Source organism: Pelophylax lessonae, assembly GCF_965119305.1.
Source record: "Pelophylax lessonae genome assembly, chromosome: 7".
In the NCBI taxonomy this organism is placed as follows: domain Eukaryota; kingdom Metazoa; phylum Chordata; class Amphibia; order Anura; family Ranidae; genus Pelophylax; species Pelophylax lessonae.
This window is the reverse complement of record NC_138774.1, coordinates 58,036,602-58,059,598: the sequence shown is the minus strand read 5'-3', so window position 1 is coordinate 58,059,598 and position 22,997 is coordinate 58,036,602. Positions and strand designations below refer to the sequence as shown.

At 42.0% G+C, this 22,997-nt stretch overlaps 1 protein-coding gene across 1 annotated transcript in view; it reads right to left on the bottom strand.

Annotated features, from left to right (window-relative positions):
- LOC309560646 (uncharacterized protein) overlaps nt 1–12,104 on the bottom strand; it is a 41,731-nt gene extending 29,627 nt beyond the window's left edge. Inside the window, exon 1 of the mRNA XM_082264266.1 lies at nt 11,876–12,104. Within this exon, the coding sequence (XP_082120392.1) occupies nt 11,876–11,945 (70 nt within the window). The 5' untranslated portion in view covers nt 11,946–12,104. The remainder of the gene's footprint in view (nt 1–11,875) is intronic.
- Nucleotides 12,105–22,997: the final 10,893 nt, after the last annotated feature.

Below are 22,997 nucleotides of genomic sequence, written 5' to 3'. Positions count from 1 at the left end.
AAAGGAATCTCTTTAACATGGAGTACCGTCTCTCGAGTAGAGCACCTCTATCTCTTTCCAAGGAAGAGCACACAGCTTTCTGCTGATGGGGGGCCTGAGCTTCAGCCAGTTCCTCCCTTATATCCTCCCCAGTTCCTCCCTTAAAACGAGTGTGCCCACTTGCACACTCACACAACCTGTAGGTCTCCAGTAAGACACGGACACAGGATTGGAGACTTTTTCTCTCCCAAATCACTTTGAAGTCTCCAAGCTCCAGACCCTGATCCAAAACTACCAAACCTAGAGAAAACTGAAATCCCAATCTTCACTATTCAGAAATTACACCCTAGAGCTTTGCGCTTGGCGTAGGTGTGAACCCTATGTCACTTTTCCAATCATTTTCACAGTGGCAGGGACTTGCACTGTCACAATATATAAGACGCTGTTTTGTGTTTTCCCCTTAAAAATATTGTGAGTTTTTACATACAACCACCATAAGTATCAGAATTTGTGTTTGTATCAGCTTTTGTCATCCCCTGCAAGACTTTTTTCACAGAAGCAGAAAAAAATGCCACATTTAGGCATCATTCACACAGGCATACACCTGTGTGAGGGTTGTGTTTTGCTTGCTCCATAACATGCTGGCATCATTTATGCACATACACATGTTACACAGCAAAAACGTGCATGAACTCAAAAGCAGGGCTTTTTTTCAGCGGGAACGCGGGGGAACGCAGTTCCGGCACCTCCAGCACTGAGTGTATGTGCAAGGGGTGTGGGGTGTGCTGGAGGGTCTATTGATGTTGGCTGCTAGGGGATCTATTGTCACTGGTGGGGATTTGTTTTTGTGTGAGGGTCTAATGTTGCTGGTAGGGGGATCTATTTTTTTCTGGGGGGTCTTATGTTGCTAACCTATTGTTGAGGGAGAGGTCTATTGTTGCTGGCTGCTGAAGGGTCTTATGATACTGGCTGCTTGAAAATCTGTTGTTGCTGCTGGTGAGGTCCAATGTTTCTAGGGTGAATCTTTTGTTGCTGGTTGTGGTATTCTGTTGTGGGTGGTCAATTTTTTATTGTGTGGGGATCTGTTGTTGCTGGGGTGTGGTATATTGTTATGTGGGGGATCTATTGTTGCTAGGGTGAGATCTGTTGTTGCTGGGGTGGAGTCCATTGTTGCTGGGGGGTCTATGTTTGCGGGGGGGGGGGTCTGTGGTTGCTGGGGGGATCTATTGTACTGCTTTTCTTGTTATCAATATAAAATTCCATACAAATTATTTAGCACCACAAAATGATTCTTGGTTTTGTATTCTCTAAATGGGGCGGTACTGGGAGGTGGGTTGGGGGTGGAACCAAGGGACGGTGCTCAGAGGTGGGAAGGGGGCGGGGACAAGGGGTGACTCACAGCTTAGGGGGGAGTTCCTGCACCTATTCTCTGAGAAAAAAAGCCCTGCTCAAAAGTATTCAGGCTGTTCAACCAATATGTACCCAAATGATCCCAACTATACGGTGATTATTTGTAATTGTAACTATATTTCGAAATGTTACTTGCTGTTATTTTTTACAAACAGCTGACTAATTTTGTGCATTTTTATATATAAATATTAAATAACAAAAATAACTAAACAGAATCACAAAACCTTATGCAGATAATATGGGAATGCCTTCCTTAAGTTCAACTTCAAAGGAAATGTGTAAATATAACTAATATTGGAGTTAAAAGAGATGTATGGCTTTTTCCCCCCAATTATACTTACCTAGGTGGATGCAGCATCAGTCCGATGCTACATCTGTCTCCCGCCACCTCTGCACTGAGAACCGAATGATCAAACACCGACGATCGCTCGGTTCTGACAGCTCCCCGAGCAAAGAGCTGCTGACTATCAGTCAGCAGCTCACCAGACTTCAGCCCGCTCTCTGCTGAAAAACTGTCACAGGAGCGCAGAACGAACTGCACTCCTGTGATCCATAGGAGATGTACAGCCAAACGAGCTTTGGCTGTACATCTCCTTTAATATTAGAGTGGATACAGAGTCCAAAATAAATGATATCTGAGAAGCCAATCCTTCTGCTGACATGATTATAAGTTTTAAATTGGATACATTAAAAAATATTGCATTAAATGAACTTGACTGAGCATTTTCTATAACTAGTTTTTTATTTGTATATCAACAACTCACAAGGGGCAGTAGATTGCAGGCCTAGGCCATTAGCTATGCAGGTTAATAAATTGGAATTTATTTACAAAATCCTTGACTTTAGCACAGGAAGCCCGACCTGCATTTTACTTTTTTCTTTTAAATCAGCACTTTAAAAAATAACAACTTACTATTTATTTGCAAAAAACAAACATCTTATAGTTAAAGAATGGACCTTTAACACGACAAATTGAGCACCCATTTTACGTCAGGCCTTGTTTTTAAATTCTCCAGCAAATTCATTTGCCTTACTTTTGTTGGGTTTGCTGTGATTTTCTGAACATTTGACACAAACATTTGAAACATTTGCCACACTTATATAGCAGAAAATGTGCTGTTGACAAAATGGTGCACCCAATCAAAGTTACATTTACATTTTTTTAGGCTAAGTTCACATGTAGGTGTTTTGGGGCGTTTTTGGGGCTTTTTCTGCTCTAGGATCAGCTCATAAAATGCCCAACAAGACAAATCCTATTCATTTCAATGGCCCCTGTTCACATCTGAGCGTTTTGACGTTTTAAGCAAAACGCCCAATGCCCAACGCTCAAAAAATTACATGAGCTTCTTTTTAGGGCAGATTACAGGCGTTTTTATTTTTTTCCATTGGTCACTAGTCAGTCTAAAAACGCCTGCACAAGAAACACCTGTAAAAATGCCTGTAAAATGCCTGAAAAAAATGCCCATAAAAACACCTGAAAAAAACGCCTAAAAAACGCCTGTAAATAGCAACGCCAAGATGTGAACAGAGCCTTAGTGAGCGAGCTTTTTAAATCATATTCCTTTTTATTTTTCTCTACAAAAATATTTGACACATAAAACATAAATGGCTCCATTTTCTCTCTTCAATAGACACTGCAAAGAAACTCAATGTTAATTCTGTATTTGTAGGAGCACTTGGAGCTTGTGCCATAAACGTTATAAATTGACCTAAACATACAAAAATGCTGAAAGATTGATACTTTATTCATATCAAATAAGGGCAGTTAAGCAGATCACTTGAGAAAACTCTAACAGCCCACTTACACCTGGGTGGTCCAGTGCACTGCATTTAATGCATGTGCAATAATGTGCATTGCTTGAAGGCAGCCCAATAATTTGAATGCACCGCAATGGATTTTTGCTAGTGTGGGTTAAGGCAATGCAGCTGTGCTGTAAGGGTGCCATTCACATTCACAACACAGTGGTGTATATCGGCTATAAATAAAATGATAAAAAAAAGCTGAACTATAAATGGGCAAATATCACTTGGTCATAATGATAACACAATCTGTTAAATAATCTGTTATATTTTAAATCTGTTAATGACAGCACAAGATTACAATCTGTTAAAAATAATGAAAAATGAAAAAATGTAGTTCATCCTCTCACAATGGCATACAACCTTATTCAAGTTCTATGACAAGATCACATGATACCCTATATATTATGGGGAGATTTACTAAAATTGGGGAGTGCAAAGTCTGGTGCAGGCATTATAATATAATATGTGGCCGCAGACCATTCTTTCAGAAGATTCTTTGTCAATAAGAAAAAGTTAGATTAAATGAACAATAATACAGGTACAAAAACACTTGGTATAGACCACTGAAAATGGGAAATATTGGTCAATGTTATTTTGTGGAAACATTTGAAGATGATCATTTGCTAGTCCAATTATCTTACCAATACAAATGTTTGTTTAGAGTACAGGGCATGGACAATGTAGAAGATTTCCAATTTCCAAAAATAACATCCAAAAAACAACACATCACTTTTTGCAATATTAAAAAATATTGCATTAAATGAACTTCACTGAGCATTATTTCTAAAAACTAGTTTTTTATTTGTAAATCAACAACTCACGAGGGGAAGTAATTTATAGGCCTAGGCCATTAGCTATGCAGGTTAGTAAACTGGAATTTATTCATAAAATTCTTGATTTTAGCACAGGAAGCCCAACCTGAATTCTACTTTTTCTTTTAAATCAGCACTTTAAAAAATAACAACTTACTATTTATTAGAAGAAAAACAAACATCTTATAGTTAAAGGATGGACCTTTAACACGACACATTGAGCCCCCATTTTACCCCTTGTTTTTAAATTCTCCAGCAAATTCATTTGCATTAATTTTGTTGGGTTTGCTGTGATTTTCTGAACATTTGCCACAAAAATGTGCCACACTTTTATAGCAGCAAATGTGCTGTTGACAAAATGTTGCACCCAATCAAAGATACATTTAAATTTTTTAGTGAACGAGCTTTATAAATCATATTCATTTTTATTTTTCTCTACAAAAATATTTGACACATAAAACATAAATGGCTCCATTTCCTCTCTTCAATAGACACTACAAAGAAACTCACTGTTCATTCTGTAGTTGTAAGAGCACTTGGAACTTGTGCCATAAACATTATAAATTGACCTAAACATACAGAAATGCTCAAAGATTGATACTTTATTCATATCAAATAAGGGCACTTAAGCAGATCACTTGAGAAAACTCTAATGGCCCATTTACACCTGGGTGGTCCAGTGCACTACATTTAATGCTTGTGCAATAATGTGCATTGCTTGAAGGCAGCTCAATAGTTTGAATGCACCGCAATGGACCTGCAACATTTTTGATAGCGTGGGTTAGGGCAATGCAGCTGTGCTGTAAGGGTGCATTGGGGTGCCATTCACATTCATAACACAGTGGTGTAAATTGGCTATGAATAAAATAAAATGTCTGTTTTTTTAGCGATGAATGCCCTATTTTTCATCCGTCAAAAAAATGGATTGGACGAAAAATGGATGACAACGGATGAAAAACGAATGACAATGGATGAAAACGGATGAAAAACGGATGACAACGGATGAAAAACGGATGACAATGGATGAAAACGGATGAAAAACGTATGACAACGGATGAAAAATGGATGACAATGGATGAAAACGGATGAAAAACGGATGACAACGGATGAAAACGGATGACAACGGATGAAAACGGATGACAACGGATGAAAAACGGATGACAATGGATGAAAAACGGATGACAACGGATGAAAACGGATGACAACGGATGAAAAACGGATGACAATGGATGAAAAACGGATGACAACGGATGAAAACGGATGACAACGGATGAAAAACGGATGACAATGGATGAAAACGGATGAAAAACGGATGACAACGGATGAAAAACGGATAACAACTGACGAAAAACAGATGAAAAACGGATGACAACTGTCGTAAAAGGGATGAAAAACGGATATGAACTGAGATGAAAACAGACGTTGGCTGAAGACAAAAAAAGTGACTGAACTGATGAACTGAATGGATCATATGTGTGAAAGGGGCCTTAGACTTTTGTAAAACAGGGCCAATGCAGGACACCAAAGGTTTCAATCTGTTAACCTCCCTGGCGGTATGATTCTTTCGGATTTTAGGTGCTGAAAGCGGTACCATTATTTTGCATGTAATTCTTAAGAATGAGCAGCCCAAACCAACTATATACATATGATTTTTTTTACTGTGCGTTCTTCTTTATAACATCTCAGGTATGATAAAGTTTGAAACACAAAATCATAAATTATAATATAATAAATAACTATAAATAAGTTAAAGTATGTATGTATGTATGTATACATATATATACTGTATATATATATATATATATATATATATATATATATATATATATATATATATATATATATATACATACATAAAAAGTACAGTAAAACTGCAGGAAAGGGTACTGGGGGGGGGGGCAAACTAATGTGAATTTATTTTATTTTGCAATGTATCAGTGTGTTTGGTGTGTTTTACTTTTGAATTTGCCGCCGGTTCCACCCCCCTGCGAACGCTACATCACAGGAGACAGAAGTCAGGGAACACAGAAAATCGGGAGGAAGATCCGCCGCTGCACACCGCTGGGATACATAGCTGGATCCCGGTGACAAGGTAAGTAATCCCTCTACCAGGATCCAGCGATCTTCCTAGCGGTACCCCGAGTGTGGCTCGGGGTTACCGCTTTTGGCACTGAAATTTAACCCCGAGCCACACTCGGCAATACCGCTAGGAAGGTTAACCTCCTTGGCGGTATGATTGTTTCGGATTTTAGGTGCTTAAAGCGGTACCATTATTTTGCATGTAATTCTTAAAGACGAGCAGCCCAAACCAACTATTTACATATGATTTTTTTTTTTTACTGTGTGTTCTTCTTTATAACATCTCGGGTATGATAAAGTTTGAAACACAAAATCATGAATTATAAAATAATAAATAACTATAAATAAGTTAAAGTGTGTATGTATATATTTATATATATGTATGTGTATATATATATATATATATATATATATATATATATATAGATATATAGATATACGTGTGTATATATACATATATATATATACACACACACATATATATATATATATATATATATATATATATATATATATATATATATAGTACAGTAAAACTGCAGGAAAGGGCACTGGTGGGCAAACTAATGTCAATTTATTTTATTTTGTAATGTTATCAATGTGTTGGTGTGTTTTACTATTTGAATTTGCCAGTGTCACGTTGCAGGTGACAGAAGCCGGGGCTCACAGCATCGGGCAGAAGATCCGGCCGCCGTATGCTGCAGGGACACATCGTGGGATCCCGGGGAGACAAGGTAAGTACCCTCTACCAGGATCCAGCGATGCTCCCTAGTGGTACCCTGAGTGTGGCTCGGGGCTACCGCTAATGGCAGTGAAATTCCACCCAGAGCCACACTCGGGAATAGGAGGTTAAATAATCTGTTAAATGTTAAATCTGTTAATGACATCACAAGGTTTCAATCTATTGAGAATAATGAAAAAATATAGTTCATCCACTCACAATGTCATACAACCTTATTCAAGCTCTATGACAAGATCACATGATACCCTATATACTGTGGGGAGATTTACTAAAATTGGAGAGTGCAAAGTCTGATGCAGCTCTGCATAAAAACCAATCAGTTTCCAGGTTTCATTGTCAAAGCTTAATTGAACAAGCTGAAGTTAGAAGCTGATTGTCTATCATGCACAGCTGCACCAGATTCTGAGTGCTCTAGTGTTAGTAAATCTCCCCTAGTGTGTTTTCTGTAACACTTTTATGAAAATGTTTTGATTGTGCAAGCAGGCATTATAATATAATATGTGGCCGCAGACCATTCTTTCAGAAGATTCTTTGTCAATATAATAGAAGGTGTGCTCTCACTGTGTCCCTAAATACGAGTGCCACATCCCGATATGAGAAGCATATTTAAGAATTCCCCTTGGGGTGGGACTTTGGAGGTCACTCAAAAGATATACAAAAAATGTATTTAAATATATATTGGTTTTATTACAAAAATAATAAAAAGTGAACATACACAAATAACATTGAAAGCTAATAAAATTATTGGCAAAACTGATATTGATATGAAGGTGTGCAAATCACTCAACCAATTATTCCAAGCAAGATCCGACGTTTCAAGGTAAGAACCTCTTCTTCAGGGATTTTTTGGGGAATAATTTTATCTGTAAGTATTGAAGAAATATATCAAAGCAAACAAGCAGTTGTTGATAATATAACAACAAAGTATTCATATAGGCATGTTTTTGAGTATAAACATACATTCATTTATAGAACAACATTGTAAGTAAAAAAACGTTATATACACTTACATGGTTGAAGGATGCATGGACACCACAATTGTTTTGCCATAGATTAAAAACATGGAACATTAGCAACACCCACAGAAATCATCGTCAGCCTTGTCTATAAATGGGAGGTTTGGTGTTTGCAGTGGATCCAATGAAGAATATAGCATATGGTGGAAAGTGTGCAGACCAGAGGGGGCCCAAATTGCTCCAGCTGGAGTCCAAAATGGCTCAACCAAGGGGGCGGGGGTCAGTCACAGTAATGCTGTAAATAGCAAGGAGATACAATGAATAAGACGTAAAAGGTAAAAATAAAATCCAAAAATGTTTGTTTTATCTGGGTACAATGTACAGAGAGTACAATGACGCAGCAAAACCAAAAATATGCACGTATATACAAATACTACATACATAAAAGGCAATAGCCCGATAGATAAATGTCTAATGAATGCATGTGTGGCATCTTACTAGGATCAGGCAGGGTTGATAGCACTACTAAAAAAGAGGCTAGTGCATAAAGTTAAATAGAGCCCATGCTCTAGCAATTTTGTGACTATAGAGGATAGCCAGTGAGACTGGGTATATAGAGATGAAATATAGTCATGATATGGGCTAAATGTGCATATTTATATATGAATGAAAGTTGGTAAATCCCATTGAAATAATGAGAACTGACCTTAAGACTGCAGACTCCAAGGCAAACTTCCTCCCAGCAGTGGATGTACTCAGTGCTCCATGCTGGGAGTGGTGCCTAAATAGGAGCACAGTCCGGTGAGAGCAATCAAGCTGATTGCATCTGCGCCCCCTGGTGGCCCTGGGCTCCCTGAGCGGCGCTCGCCAGACCCGCCCATAACCACGCCCCGATGACCACAGGAAGTGCGTCACCGGAACGAGAGGCCAGAGGCGTAGCCGGCGGACGTCTCCCACCGGCACGGGAAGTGACGTCGCTGAAGCGCACGAATGCGTACAGCGGCGTGTCCCGGAAGTGGAGAGGACATCCGGAGATGTCAGCAGGGAAGGTCTCCACCGCCAGGAATCTCTGGGTCTTGTATATCAGACCCGGACCCCGTGCCGGGCTAGAGCGAAGGGTCCCCGAGGATGCACGATCATATCCACACAAAAGAATGTCAATCAAACAGATGCATGTACTCTAATAATACATGCAAGTGTTAGAAATAAAAATGTCTATATGTTATGACCATAATGACATCAACCATTATGATCTTGGGCTATTTTATGCTATAGTGGTACCGATTGGCCACTTGTTAGTAGGCAGCCGAAACATACACTCAGCTGCTCTAGTGACCAAAGAGAATATATATATTGGTATCAAGGCTGAATCGATGAGGCCGTAGGTGGTGTCAGTTCCATGTCCTTTTACAAAATATTTCAAATAACTCCATTACATTGCATAGACAGAAAAATGTGGGTTAACAGGTGAATATACAGAGTATCCAAGGAGCTTGGTAGGGAGAGCGTACTATGTGGGAAACTCCGGGAGGAGGAAGATGTCATCTCTCCATACCTCCGGAAGCAAACCCCTCCAAAAAGGGTCTAAACGACACCATGTCGTTCAGGCCTGGGGGTTCCATTGCCCTTAGCGAATGGATCCATCTCAGCTCCATTTGGAGGAGGCGCTTGTTCCAGTCGCCTCCTCTGGGGCTGGGATGGATCCGGTCGAGGGCCAAAAACTTGATCTTAGGGAATTTGCCCCCATGTGCACTGGACACATGGCGGCCCAAAGGCAAATCAGGGTCACGTTTACGCATACTTCTAATATGCTTGTACATGCGTTTCCAAAATTCTAATTTAGTTTTTCCAACATAAAAACAATTACATTCGCAAATCAAAAGGTATACGATGCCGATAGTCTTACAATTCACAAAGTGCTTGGCCTTAAACCTCTGGCCATTGGGGAGGATAGGATTCTGCATGGTATGCATGTAACTACAATAGTGGCATGCCCCACAGGAAAAAGTACCTTTGTACTTGCATGGATCGAAAGTAGACTGGCTCTTTAGTTCACTATGCACCAGTCTATCCTTCAAAGCTGGTGCCCGTTTGTATGAGATTGATGGTTTATAAGGTATGTGTGGGCTTAAAACTGGATCCAAGGCTAAAATATGCCAGTATTTTTCAATAATTTTCCTTAGGTCCTGATGCTGCTGAGAGAAAGTAGTAATAATTCTCAGAGTATCATCATTTTCACGGACTCTAGGGACAAGAAGTGAGTCTCTGTCGCTTAACAATGCCTTCTTGTATGCAGATTTTAGCAGCTTGCGAGAGTAGCCTCTCGCAAGCAGTCTGTCCCTCAAACCGGTGGCTGCGGTTTTAAAAGTATCCACGTTGGTACAGTTACGACGTAAACGTAGATATTGACTCGACGGGATTGAGCGAATAAGCGGTTGGGGGTGAAAGCTCGTGGCGTGGAGGATGGTGTTCCCAGCAGTGGGCTTACGATAAAGTCCACTGCGGAGAACACCATCCCCATCACAGAAGACCTCAACGTCCAAAAAGGTTATCCTAGTGGTATCAGCATGCATCGTGAATTTTAGATTAAATTCATTACGATTAAGTCTCTCCATGCATCTGTTAAGCAGCTCTCTAGATCCATCCCAAATCACAAAAACATCATCAATATATCGCATCCATGTGCGGATGCAGTCGGTGTATATCGTGAGATCTTCATCTGCCAGGATTGTTTTCTCCCACTCCCCCAGGTACAAATTGGCGTAGGATGGGGCACAACATGTGCCCATCGCTACGCCTTGTACCTGGAGGAAGTGGGAGCCTTGAAATGAAAAAACGTTGTGTGTTAGAATGGACATTTTGGACTCCAGCTGGAGCAATTTGGGCCCCCTCTGGTCTGCACACTTTCCACCATATGCTATATTCTTCATTGGATCCACTGCAAACACCAAACCTCCCATTTATAGACAAGGCTGACGATGATTTCTGTGGGTGTTGCTAATGTTCCATGTTTTTAATCTATGGCAAAACAATTGTGGTGTCCATGCATCCTTCAACCATGTAAGTGTATATAACGTTTTTTTACTTACAATGTTGTTCTATAAATGAATGTATGTTTATACTCAAAAACATGCCTATATGAATACTTTGTTGTTATATTATCAACAACTGCTTGTTTGCTTTGATATATTTCTTCAATACTTACAGATAAAATTATTCCCCAAAAAATCCCTGAAGAAGAGGTTCTTACCTTGAAACGTCGGATCTTGCTTGGAATAATTGGTTGAGTGATTTGCACACCTTCATATCAATATCAGTTTTGCCAATAATTTTATTAGCTTTCAATGTTATTTGTGTATGTTCACTTTTTATTATTTTTGTAATAAAACCAATATATATTTAAATACATTTTTTGTATATCTTTTGAGTGACCTCCAAAGTCCCACCCCAAGGGGAATTCTTAAATATGCTTGTCAATATAATAAGGTTAGATTAAATGAACAATAATACAGGTACAAAAACACTTGCTATAGACCAGTGAAAACGGGATATATTGGTCAATGTTATTTTGTTGAAACATTTGAAGATGATTATTTGCTAGTCCAATAATCTTACAAATACAAATGATTGTTTAGAGTACAGGGCATGGACAATGTAGAAGATTTCCAATTTCCAAAATAACATCCAAAAAACAGCACATCACTTGGTATGCATAGAAATTGCAAAATGAACACTTAGTATTCTACTATTGGTTGTTGGCTTGTAATCACACCGACACAAATTATTTGTTGACTTCTCCTTCCCTCTTCATTTGGAACTTCTGAAAAGTTGGCTTCTTCCATTACACCTAAACAATACGATTGTGTAAATCCTTCTAACAAGGGAAGGTAGATTATGTCCCACCTTGATGCTAAAAGTCTATGGAAAGATAAAAAGGTCCACCTTATAGTAAAACTCACCCATGGCTGTGGTTTTTTACATTAGTACGTCCAATCTATCACAGAATTAGGGCAGAGGAAGTCAGTAGCCACATACTAGAGTTTCACCGTTAGAAGATCAATTTATCAAAAAAAAAAAATAATTCTGTATCTTACCTTCTGATTGATGAAATGCCAGATATAAAATGACAATAAATATCTTGAAATTTTTCATTTTCTCTTTCATCAATAAAAATGTACAACACTAATACATCAGTCCAAAGGCGATGACCTACATTTTGTTGGTTATTTTCAGTAATATCTGTGACATAATGGAATGTGCAGCCACCACAACCTCAAGAGTAGATCTGCAGATGCCTAGCTGGTTTTGCACCTCTGACTTCTCATTCTTTGTGTGTGATTGTAAAGGGGAAGTGTATTATATGAAAACTCTTTTGTAGAGAAGTAGCTACTTCACTGCCGTGGGTTACAGGGAAACTGCGACATCAGCTTTAAAGCATTTCTTTCTATCTTCTGTCTTTTACAAGAAATATAAAACATTTTCTGTATTTTCCGTGTAGGGACAAAATTAATGCTGATTTATTAAAAACAAGGAGGATTTTATTTATCCCATTCATGACTTTATGAAAATTTAGCACTAAACATTCACAACTGCAGGTACACCTTCCTGGTGCATATGTTTTAAATGACTGTGATTGATTCACCAACAGTGAATGCTTGTTGAATGTCACAGTCACTGCTTTATAAATATGGCCATATGACTAATTTGCATATTATATACCATATACAGTGTATATATATATAGTGAATATATATATATGGCAAATGGATACAGCACATTTTCTTTTATTTACACCAGGGGTCTCTAAACTTTATTTTCTGTCTCCAAACTTGGGGGGGCTGGACTGACTGATGCCAGTAGAGATGTGCACAACAGAAAAATTATTTTTGCTTCATTAAGGTTCTATTCATTAAGTAAATCATTTTCTTTTGTCATAATTGTTATGTTATAAATAATCTTTTTCGGAACGATTTGTTATTTCGAGACAGTACATATTTTTTCAAAATCACTTAGTATTTTTGGAAGTTCTGTTATTCTTTCGTACGACCTGAATCTTCAAATCTAAGAATTGCATTAAAATGTGGAACTGACTGACAATTAAAAATTTACTTTAACCCCTCCACGCCTAAGGGTAAAATAAATCGAATTGCCTAAGCCCAATTTTGTGACATTGACATGTGTTAGTAAAACCATACACATAATTATAACTAATTTGTGCATCCAGGTGGATTCTACCTTGTTTTTTTTTTCAGGATAAATTGGGCTTTTATTTGGTGGTAAATGATGATGGATATCTCACCAGGAAGTGGGAGCGGGTACCTGTCAAAACTAGGTACCCCCCCCCCAAAAGTGCTAAATGTTGGGGGGGAGGATGCGAACAAGCGGAGCTTCTCCTTTTGGGTGGAGCTCTGCTTTAACAAAAGGCCCACACTATCACATCGTGTCATCCGAATGAAACAAAAAAATACAATTCTATTTGTTGGTTTTGTTATAATTTATTATGGATTCGTTGGAATTCGTTACTATTGTGCTTCGGAGATTTGGATACGTTGTACCTTTTTCTCTATTCAAGAGGAAAAAAAAAAAACACAGGGGAGGGCTGCACAGTGACTGATAACTGTGATAGCAAATCAGATCCCAAATAATAAAGAAAAAATAGGTAGATCAGGATTTGATCTAGGTCAGTGTCAGGTTTAGCGTCAGGGTCAGGGTCGAGGGTTGGGGTCAAAGTCAGTGTCTTTAGGTAGGATTAAAAAAAGTATTTTTTAAATTAGTGTATTCATGTCAGTAAGGGCCTAATTCACTAAGAACAAGTAAAAGAAATAGTCATTCTACATTTATTTACTCCTAATTCCAACAATTGAAACCTCAACTAGGTGAACATGTGAACGAAAAAGTGAGTACACATAGGCGAATATGCATTAGTGAATTCCAAATCGGCATAATCGCAGTTCCATAACTGGCAATTGCCAATAAGTTTTATATATGGAACTGCACTACAGTATTTAGCTATGATCATGTGTGTACATGTATCAGTGGTGGCTGGTGCTCAACATTTTTGGGGGGGGCGCAAAAATAAAAATTTAATAGGTATTGCTTCGCGTCAAAAAACGCAGTAAAAAATTGCGTGACTTTGAAGTCATGGTACAGGCATGGCACAGGTGATGGTATAGGCATGGCATAGGTGATGGTACAGGCATGTCACATGTGATGGTACAGGAGATGGTATAGGCATGGCACAGATATGGTATAGGCATGTCACAGATATGGTATAGGCATGGCACAGATATGGTATAGGCATGTCACAGGTCATGGTACAGGAGATGGTATATGCCCCCTTTCAATGCAGAGACCAGCGTACATGCCCCCTTTCAATGCAGTGACCAGCGTACATGCCCCCTTTCAATGCAGAGACCAGCGTACATGCCCCCTTTCAATGCAGAGACCAGCGTACATGCCCCCTTTCAATGCAGAGACCAGCGTGCGTGCCCCCTTTAATGCAGAGATCAGCGTGTGTGCCCCCTTCAATGCAATGAATATTGTGCTGTGCCCCCTTCAATGCAATGAACACTGTGCTATGCCCCCATCAATGCAATAAACACTGTGCTGTGCCCCCTTCAATGCAAAAAAAACACTGTGCTGTGCCCCCTTCAATGCAATAAACACTGTGCCCTCTTCAATGCAATGAACACTGTGCTGTGCCCCCTTCAATGCAATAAACACTGTGCCCCCTTCAATGCAATGAACACTGTGCTGTGCCCCCATAATGCAGAGTTCAGCGTGCATGCCCCCTTCAATGCAACTGTGCTGTGCCCCCTTCAATGCAATGAACAATGTGCTGTGCCCCCTTCATTGCAATAAACACTGTGCTGTGACCCCTTCAATGCAATAAACACTGTGCTGTGACCCCTTCAATGCAATAAACACTGTGCCCCCTTCAATGCAATGAACACTGTGCTGTGCCCCCACAACGCAGAGTTCAGCATGCATGCCCCCTTCAATGCAACTGTGCTGTGCCCCCTTCAATGCAATGAACAATGTGCTGTGCCCCCTTCAATGCAATAAACACTGTGCTGTGACCCCTTCAATGCAATGAACACTGTGCTGTGCCCCCACAATGTAGAGTTCAGCGTGCATGCCACCTTCAATGCAACTGTGCTGTGCCCCCTTCAATGCAATGAACAATGTGCTGTACCCCCTTCAATGCAATAAACACTGTGCTGTGCCCCCTTCAATGCAACAAACACTGTGCTGTGCCCCCTTCAATGCAATGAACACTGTGCTGTGCCCCTACAATGCAGAGTTCAGCGTGCGTGCCCCCTTCAATGCAACTGTGCTGTGCTCCCTTCAGTGCAATGAACACTGTTCCGTGCCCCCTTCAATGCAGAGTTCAGCGTGCGAGCCCCTTTCAATGCAGAGTGCCACAGCATTGTCCCCAATCACTGCAGAGCACCACAGCATTGTCCCCAATCACTGCAGAGCACCACAGCATTGTCCCCAATCACTGCAGAGTGCCCACAGCATTGTACCCCAATGATTGCAGAGTGCCACAGCATTGTACCCCAATGATTGCAGAGTGCCACAGCATTGTCCCCCAATGATTGCAGAGTGCCACAGCATTGTACCCCAATGATTGCAGAGTGCCCACAGCATTGTACCCCAATGATTGCAGAGTGCCACAGCATTGTACCCCAATGATTGCAGAGTGCCCACAGCATTGTCCCCCAATCAATGCAGAGTGCCACAGCATTGTACCCCAATGATTGCAGAGTGCCCACAGCATTGTACCCCAATGATTGCAGAGTGCCACAGCATTGTACCCCAATGATTGCAGAGTGCCCACAGCATTGTACCCCAATGATTGCAGAGTGCCCACAACATTGTACCCCAATGATTGCAGAGTGCCACAGCATTGTACCCCAATGATTGCAGAGTGCCCACAGCATTGTACCCCAATGATTGCAGAGTGCCCACAGCATTGTACCCCAATGATTGCAGAGTGCCCACAGCATTGTCCCCCAATCAATGCAGAGACCAGCGTGCGTGCTCCCTTCAACCCAATGCACTTACCTGGTGGCGGCTCGGCTATCGGCGGCGGCTTCTCCCCTCCTCGATCCTTCGTCCTCTTCTGCGGCGGCGGGAAGGTGAGCGGCTTCTCCCTCGTCCTTTTCTGCGGCGGGAACTGGCGAGAAGGTGAGCGGCGCTGACGGTGAGTGACTGACGCTTGCACCGGCACCGCCCCCATTGCAACGTCAGCGATCGGATGTCCTGGATGATGATTGGTCCAGGCTGGAGACTGGTCCAATCACAGCCAGGATATCACGAAGGTGGGGGTAGCCAAGCGCTCTTTCCTGTGCCCAGGTTACGCCCCCCAGAAGGCAGCCAATCGGCGCCTTTCTGGGTCGTAAACCCCACCCCCCTTAGCCACCAAATAGGCCGGCGAACCGATTTTTTTTTCTATAACTTTATTGTTCTTTTTTGTCATTTTATTTTTATTTTTTCCTTTTTTTTAAGGGGGGCGGCGCCCTGGCGGGCCGCCACTGACATGTATGCCAATAAATATGGGGAGTGCTCTACCTCGTGTGTGGCTATTTATTTATATTACAATTATTGTGCATAGTTTGTTTTCTTCTTTTGCTAACGAATGCTGTTCTGAATGATTATTACAGAGTAATGTCTGCTATTCCATGAGGTTACATGTATTTATCATTTACAGTTACTTATCTGTTATATGTTTTTTCTTTTTTTTTCATGTTAAATTTATTTTTTAGGAGACTATAGAACTCGAATTATCAATGTTCATTCTTTAACCACTTACTACCCGCCCACCGTCAAATGACGGCAGAGTGGTGTAGCTATTATTCTGGGATGCCGTCATATGACGGCGCACCAGAACAGCCACTCTTGCACTCCCCAGGGGGCGCGCGGAGCTGCGATCGTGACCGCACCATGTTGCTAGGACACGGCGCAATCCCGATCTCGGTAAAGAGTCAATGACATGACTCTTTACCCATGTGATCGGCTGTATCCACTCACAGCCGGTCACATGTAAATGAGGAAGTGCCATTATTCGGCTCTCCTCGCCTCACACTGTCAGTGTGTGAGGCGAGGAGAGCCGATCAGCGGCTCCTCCTCACAGGAGAGACAAATACAAGTAATCAGGGCACTGATCATTAGTGCCCTGATTAAATAAAATGTAAATAAAGTGCCAGTTACTGCCCAGCATCAGTGCCCACAGTGCCCACCATCAGTGCCCACAATCAGTGCCCATAGTGCTGCCAGTCAGTGCCCATCAGTGTCTGCTCATCTAGGCACTGATGGGTACTGACTGGCAGCACTATGGGCACTTATTGTGGGCACTGATGGTGCTACCCATCAGTGTCCATCAGTGCCGCCCATAAGTGCCACCCATCAGTGCCCATCAGTGTCACCGTCAGTGTCCATCAGTGCCACCTGTCAGTGCACATCAGTGCCATCTGTCAGTGCCACCTCTTAGTGCCCATCAGTGCCACCTATCAGTGCCCATCAGTGTGGCATATTAGTACCTCCTCATCAGTGCCACCTTATCAGTGCCCATAAGTGCCACCTCATCAGTGCCCATAAGTGCCACCTCATCAGTGCCCATCAGTGCAGCCTATTAGTGCCCATCAGTGCCGCCTCATCAGCGCACATCAGTGAAAGAGAAAAATGTATTTATTTTCAAAATTTACTCACAGAAAATAAGAAAAACTTTTTTTTTTTTTTCAAAATGTTCTGTCTTTTTTCTTTTTTTTTTGTAAGAAATAAAAAACCCAGAGGTGATTGAATACCACCAAAAGAAAGCTCTATTTGTGTGAAAAAAATGATTAAAATGTCATATGGGTACAGTGTAGCATGACCGCGCAATTGTCATTCAAAGTGAGAGAGTGCTGAAATCTGAAAATTGGCCTGGGCAGGAAGGGGGTGAAAGTGCCCTGTAGGCAAGTGGTTAATAATACTAAACTTTTATGCAAGACTAATTGTGCTCAGTACATTGGCTTACTGGTTTGCACTCATAAACAAAATGATGTACAAATTATGGAAACAACCATGCTGATGTGGCAATTAGACGTTCGCCTACTCTGTTGTTTAAAATTTAAGCAGGTGACATCATGCTTGGGATTTAAACCCACGGTCTAGCGCCTTCTGGGTAGGAGTGCTACCCACTAAGCCCCTGAGATTAACACAACTAGAACACAACTAGAACACAACTATACTTAGAATATACTGTAGTAAAATTATTAACGAATGAACATAGATCAAGATAATCTATATTCTCCTAAAATACAAATGCAAGATCATTGCTAAATCGTAAAAAATTTGTAGATGTGACTTGTTTTGCTTCTTTTGCTGATATTTTATATTAGTATCATTGATGTAAGAGTTATGTCTCTATTCTATATATGTCAACCTTTTTTATATGTCTAATTCATATGTTATGAAAATGTTGAGTTCTATTTATATATATACTGTAGCAGAGTGTCCCAGAGAGAGCCAGGAAAAGTCCTGTTCGGGGTTTATACATCACCCAGGCATCTCTCCTATACCTTTAGGGATCTCTGAGCCATGATCAAGTTCGGATCTTGGCCCTCTTCACCAGGCCAATTTAAGCTCACCTGAGACAAACAGCAGTGCTCTCTCAGCCTGGGAAATTAGACAACGTTTGTCTATGAGAGCGGAAGGTCAGTGAAACTACCTTTTTTGTGTCTTTGGAAGCTGACAAGCTGTAGGCTTGCTCAGCCTGTGTTAGAGAGGGACTGCATTGTGTGTAGTAAGTGCCGGGACACGGCTAGGCTTTTGTTTATTATTATTATTTCTGCTTGTTTTCCTTAAAGCACTGTACAGCACCTGTATATAGACTTGTATATAGCACTAATAAACAACGCACTGTTTGTCACTAACACACTGGATTTGGTATCTGTGCCTGAAAATCTGCTCATCCCAGGGAGCTTTACACCTGCTACCTATTCCCCAGCTTACATATGGTGGAGGATGCGGGCAACCTTGTGGAGCTCGTTGAGAGGTACTATGCTGCAGAGAGCCTGGTCACCACCCCTACAGCCGCACGGACTTTCCACCCAAAGCCACGGTCTCCCCAGGCAACCGGTAAGACTGTTCCAGGGGAAGTGGGTGGTCAGCATGGCAAGGAGACAGGGGGAGGATTTTTGGTGCCAGAGCTGAAGTTTGGCGTCCCAAACAAGGGAAGCCACTGCCTTTCAGCAAACCTAACTGGGGTAACATCCGGTGTTTCCGTTGTAAGGAACTGGGACATGTTGCAGCAAACTGTCCATTGACAGATGAACCCATGCAGTGTGACATGTCTCTTAGAAGGCAGTCTATGTTTGCTGCTGTTTCATGCGTTGCAGCGCCAAGTCTAGGAAAACACATGTGCCAAATGACTAAATGACTCTTAATAATAAGCCTATTGCAGCCTTGCTGGACTCGGGAAGTCTAGTGACTTTGGTTAAGGCAGAAATGGTTGAAAATGTGAATTTAAATGCTAAAAAAGTTGCTGTGATCTGTGTACATGGTGATACTCAGAAGTATCCTATAGCTACTGTTAGCTTTGAAACTGACTTAGGTGCGGTGACCCATCCGGTTGGTAGAGACTTCCCTAAGTTTTGGGAACTGTGGGAACGTCCCGACTCGGTCACAGTAACTGACTCAGTGGTGGAGCCAGAACTCCTGGCCATCACCGACAATGTGGGTTTAAGGGATTCCTCTCAAGGTTCCCCGGATCTTCCTTTCTCTGTTATGGCAGGAGAACTGGAGGAGCCTGAGGAAGTCCCCACAGCCAGTCCAGGTGGACAACCTTCTGCAAACCCTGAGGCTACATTGGAGTTTGCTGATCTTAATGTGCACAAGGAAAACTTTGGTACCGAGCAGAAAAAAGACCCTACCCTTGCCAGGGCCTGGGAGAGTGTAGCAATGTTTAATGATGTACCTGTTGAACCAGGGGACAGGCCCTGTTTTCCTTTTTTCAGCAGCAATGAAGATTTATTGTATCGGGTATATAAAAAGAACGATGAAATTGTTGAACAATTGGTGGTCCCTAAGCCTTACAGACGGGTGGTGCTGGAATTGGCTCATGGACACTTACTGGGAGGTCATTTAGGGGTTGAAAAGACCACTGAAAGGGTGTTACGCAGGTTTTACTGGCCTGGGATACAGAAAGATATTGACAATTATTGTCAATCCTGTCCTGTGTGTCAGATGTCAGCCCCACTACCCCACTTCCGAAGTCCTTTAGTGCCCTTACCCATTATTGAAGTGCCCTTTGAGAGGATCGCCATGGACCTTGTAGGTCCACTCCCCAAGTCTGCCCGGGGTCATCAACACATTCTTGTAATCATGGATTATGCTACACGTTACCCCGAGGCAGTTCCCTTGCGCACTGCATCCGCTAAGAACATTGCTAAAGAGTTGTTCATGGTGTTCAGTCGCGTTGGGATCCCTAAGGAGGTCCTTATGGACCAGGGCACTCCATTTATGTCACAAATAACTAAAGAGTTGTGCAAGTTATTTAAGGTGACCCAGTTGAGAACCTCCGTATACCACCCTCAAACTGATGGCCTTGTAGAACGCTTCAATAAAACATTAAAGAGTATGTTAAAAAAGGTTGTGGACAAGGATGGAAAAAACTGGGACTTCTTGATTCCGTACTTGATGTTCGCCATCAGGGAAGTACCCCAGTCCTCTACGGGATACTCTCCTTTTGAATTGCTGTATGGTAGACACCCTCGGGGACTCTTAGACATAGCCAAGGAAACCTGGGAGGGGGAGCAGACACCCCACAGAAGTGTCATTGAGCACATCGCTCAAATGCAGGACAGGATTGCAGCAATCATGCCTATGGTCAAGGAACACTTACTGCAGGCCCAGGCAGCCCAACAGAGAATATACAACAGGGGAGCCCGACTTTGTGTCTTCTCACCTGGTGACAGGGTCCTGGTGTTAGTTCCCACTGTCGAGAGCAAGTTCCTAGCTAAGTGGCAGGGTCCCTTTGAAGTATTGGAAAGAGTTGGGGAGGTCAATTATAAAGTGCATCAACCAGGAAAAAGGAAGCCAGAGCAGATTTACCATATTAATCTGTTAAAGCCCTGGAAGGATAGGCTGGCCTTAACTGCGAGGTCCGTCCCTGTAACATCTAGAGGTACTGAGTCCCTTCTGGTCCCTGAGGTCACAATTCCAGACACCCTGTCTTATTCCAAACAACAAGAAGCTAGAGAGTTCCTGATAAGGAATAGAGAAAAGTTTTCAGAGTTACCTGGTACGACTTCCACGGTTCAGCATGATATTGTTACTGAACCTGGGGTCCGTGTCAAGCTAAAACCATACCGAATTCCCGAAGCTAGGAGAAAGGACATTAGTGACGAAGTAAAAAGGATGCTTGAGCTAGATGTCATTGAGGAATCCAATAGTGACTGGTCAAGCCCCATCGTTTTAGTCCCAAAACTGGATGGTACTTGGAGGTTCTGTAACGACTTCAGAAAATTCAATGCAGTGACAAAGTTTGACACGTACCCAATGCCCAGAGTGGACGAACTTATAGACAGACTTGGCAAAGCCCGCTATCTAACTACTTTAGACTTGACCAAAGGATATTGGCAAATACCCCTGACTGGTAGCGCCAAAGAAAAGACTGCGTTTGTTACCCCAGAGGGTTCATTTCAGTATAAAAAAATGCCTTTTCGGTTGCAAAATGCCCCTGCGACATTTCAGAGGGCCATGGACAGGACCCTAAGACCTCACCGACAGTATGCAGTGGCCTATCTGGATGATATAGTGGTACATAGCACTGACTGGGAGTCTCACTTGCCCCGGGTACAGGCTGTTCTGGATTCCCTCTTCAAGGAAGGTTTTACAGCAAACCCAAAAAAATGTGCCATTGGTTTAGAGGAAGCCAGGTATTTGGGCTACACTATTGGTCGTGGAGTCATTAAACCACAGTTAAACAAAGTAAAAGCCATCCAAGAATGGCCACGTCCTGCAAACAAGAAGCAGGTCAGAGCCTTCCTTGGAATTGCAGGGTACTATAGGAGGTTTATCCCGAATTTTGCAACTCTAGCTGCCCCACTGACCGACCTTACGAAAGGGAAAGAATCAGTAATGGTAAAATGGTCCCCAATAGCAGAGGAGTCTTTCCAAGTCTTAAAGAAGGCTCTTTGTGCACAGCCAGTGTTGTACTACCCTGATTTCTCCAAGGATTTCTTGGTTCAGACGGATGCGTCTGATGTAGGTATTGGGGCCGTATTGTCACAGGTACACAATGGGGAAGAACACCCTGTGGTGTACCTGAGCAGAAAGCTTAATGAACACGAGAGAAAGTATGCAGTCATTGAAAAGGAATGTTTAGCCATAAAGTGGGCCTTGGACACACTAAGGTACTATCTATTAGGGCGCCAGTTTGATTTGATAACTGACCATGCTCCTCTGAAATGGATGGCCCAAAAGAAGGAGACTAATAGACGGGTGAACCGGTGGTTTTTGGCTCTACAAGGTTACTCCTTCACTGTAAAACACAGGCCAGGTGTTGAGATGGGGAATGTAGATGCCCTGTCCCGTGTTCACTCCTGTTTGGCCACAGGTGTTCCAACCCTGGGGTTGAAACAAGGGGGGGGGGAATATGTAGCAGAGTGTCCCAGAGAGAGCCAGGAAAAGTCCTGTTCGGGGTTTATACATCACCCAGGCATCTCTCCTATACCTTTAGGGATCTCTGAGCCATGATCCAGTTCGGATCTTGGCCCTCTTCACCAGGCCAATTTAAGCTCACCTGAGACAAACAGCAGTGCTCTCTCAGCCTGGGAAATTAGACAACGTTTGTCTATTAGAGCGGAAGGTCAGTGAAACTACCTTTTTTGTGTCTTTGGAAGCTGACAAGCTGTAGGCTTGCTCAGCCTGTGTTAGAGAGGGACTGCATTGTGTGTAGTAAGTGCCGGGACACGGCTAGGCTTTTGTTTATTATTATTATTTCTGGTTGTTTTCCTTAAAGCACTGTACAGCACCTGTATATAGACTTGTATATAGCACTAATAAACACCAAAAAAACTGACAGGTGGATCTGAACGGTCTGCCTGTGTGAAAGGGGCCTAATTGTATAAGAAAACCGTGCACCTAACTGGGGGTGGTTGGGATCTGCTGGAAAAAGAGAAGGCAGCCACAGGTGTGCGCTAATGAGGTCAGCTCAAGAATGCCTTC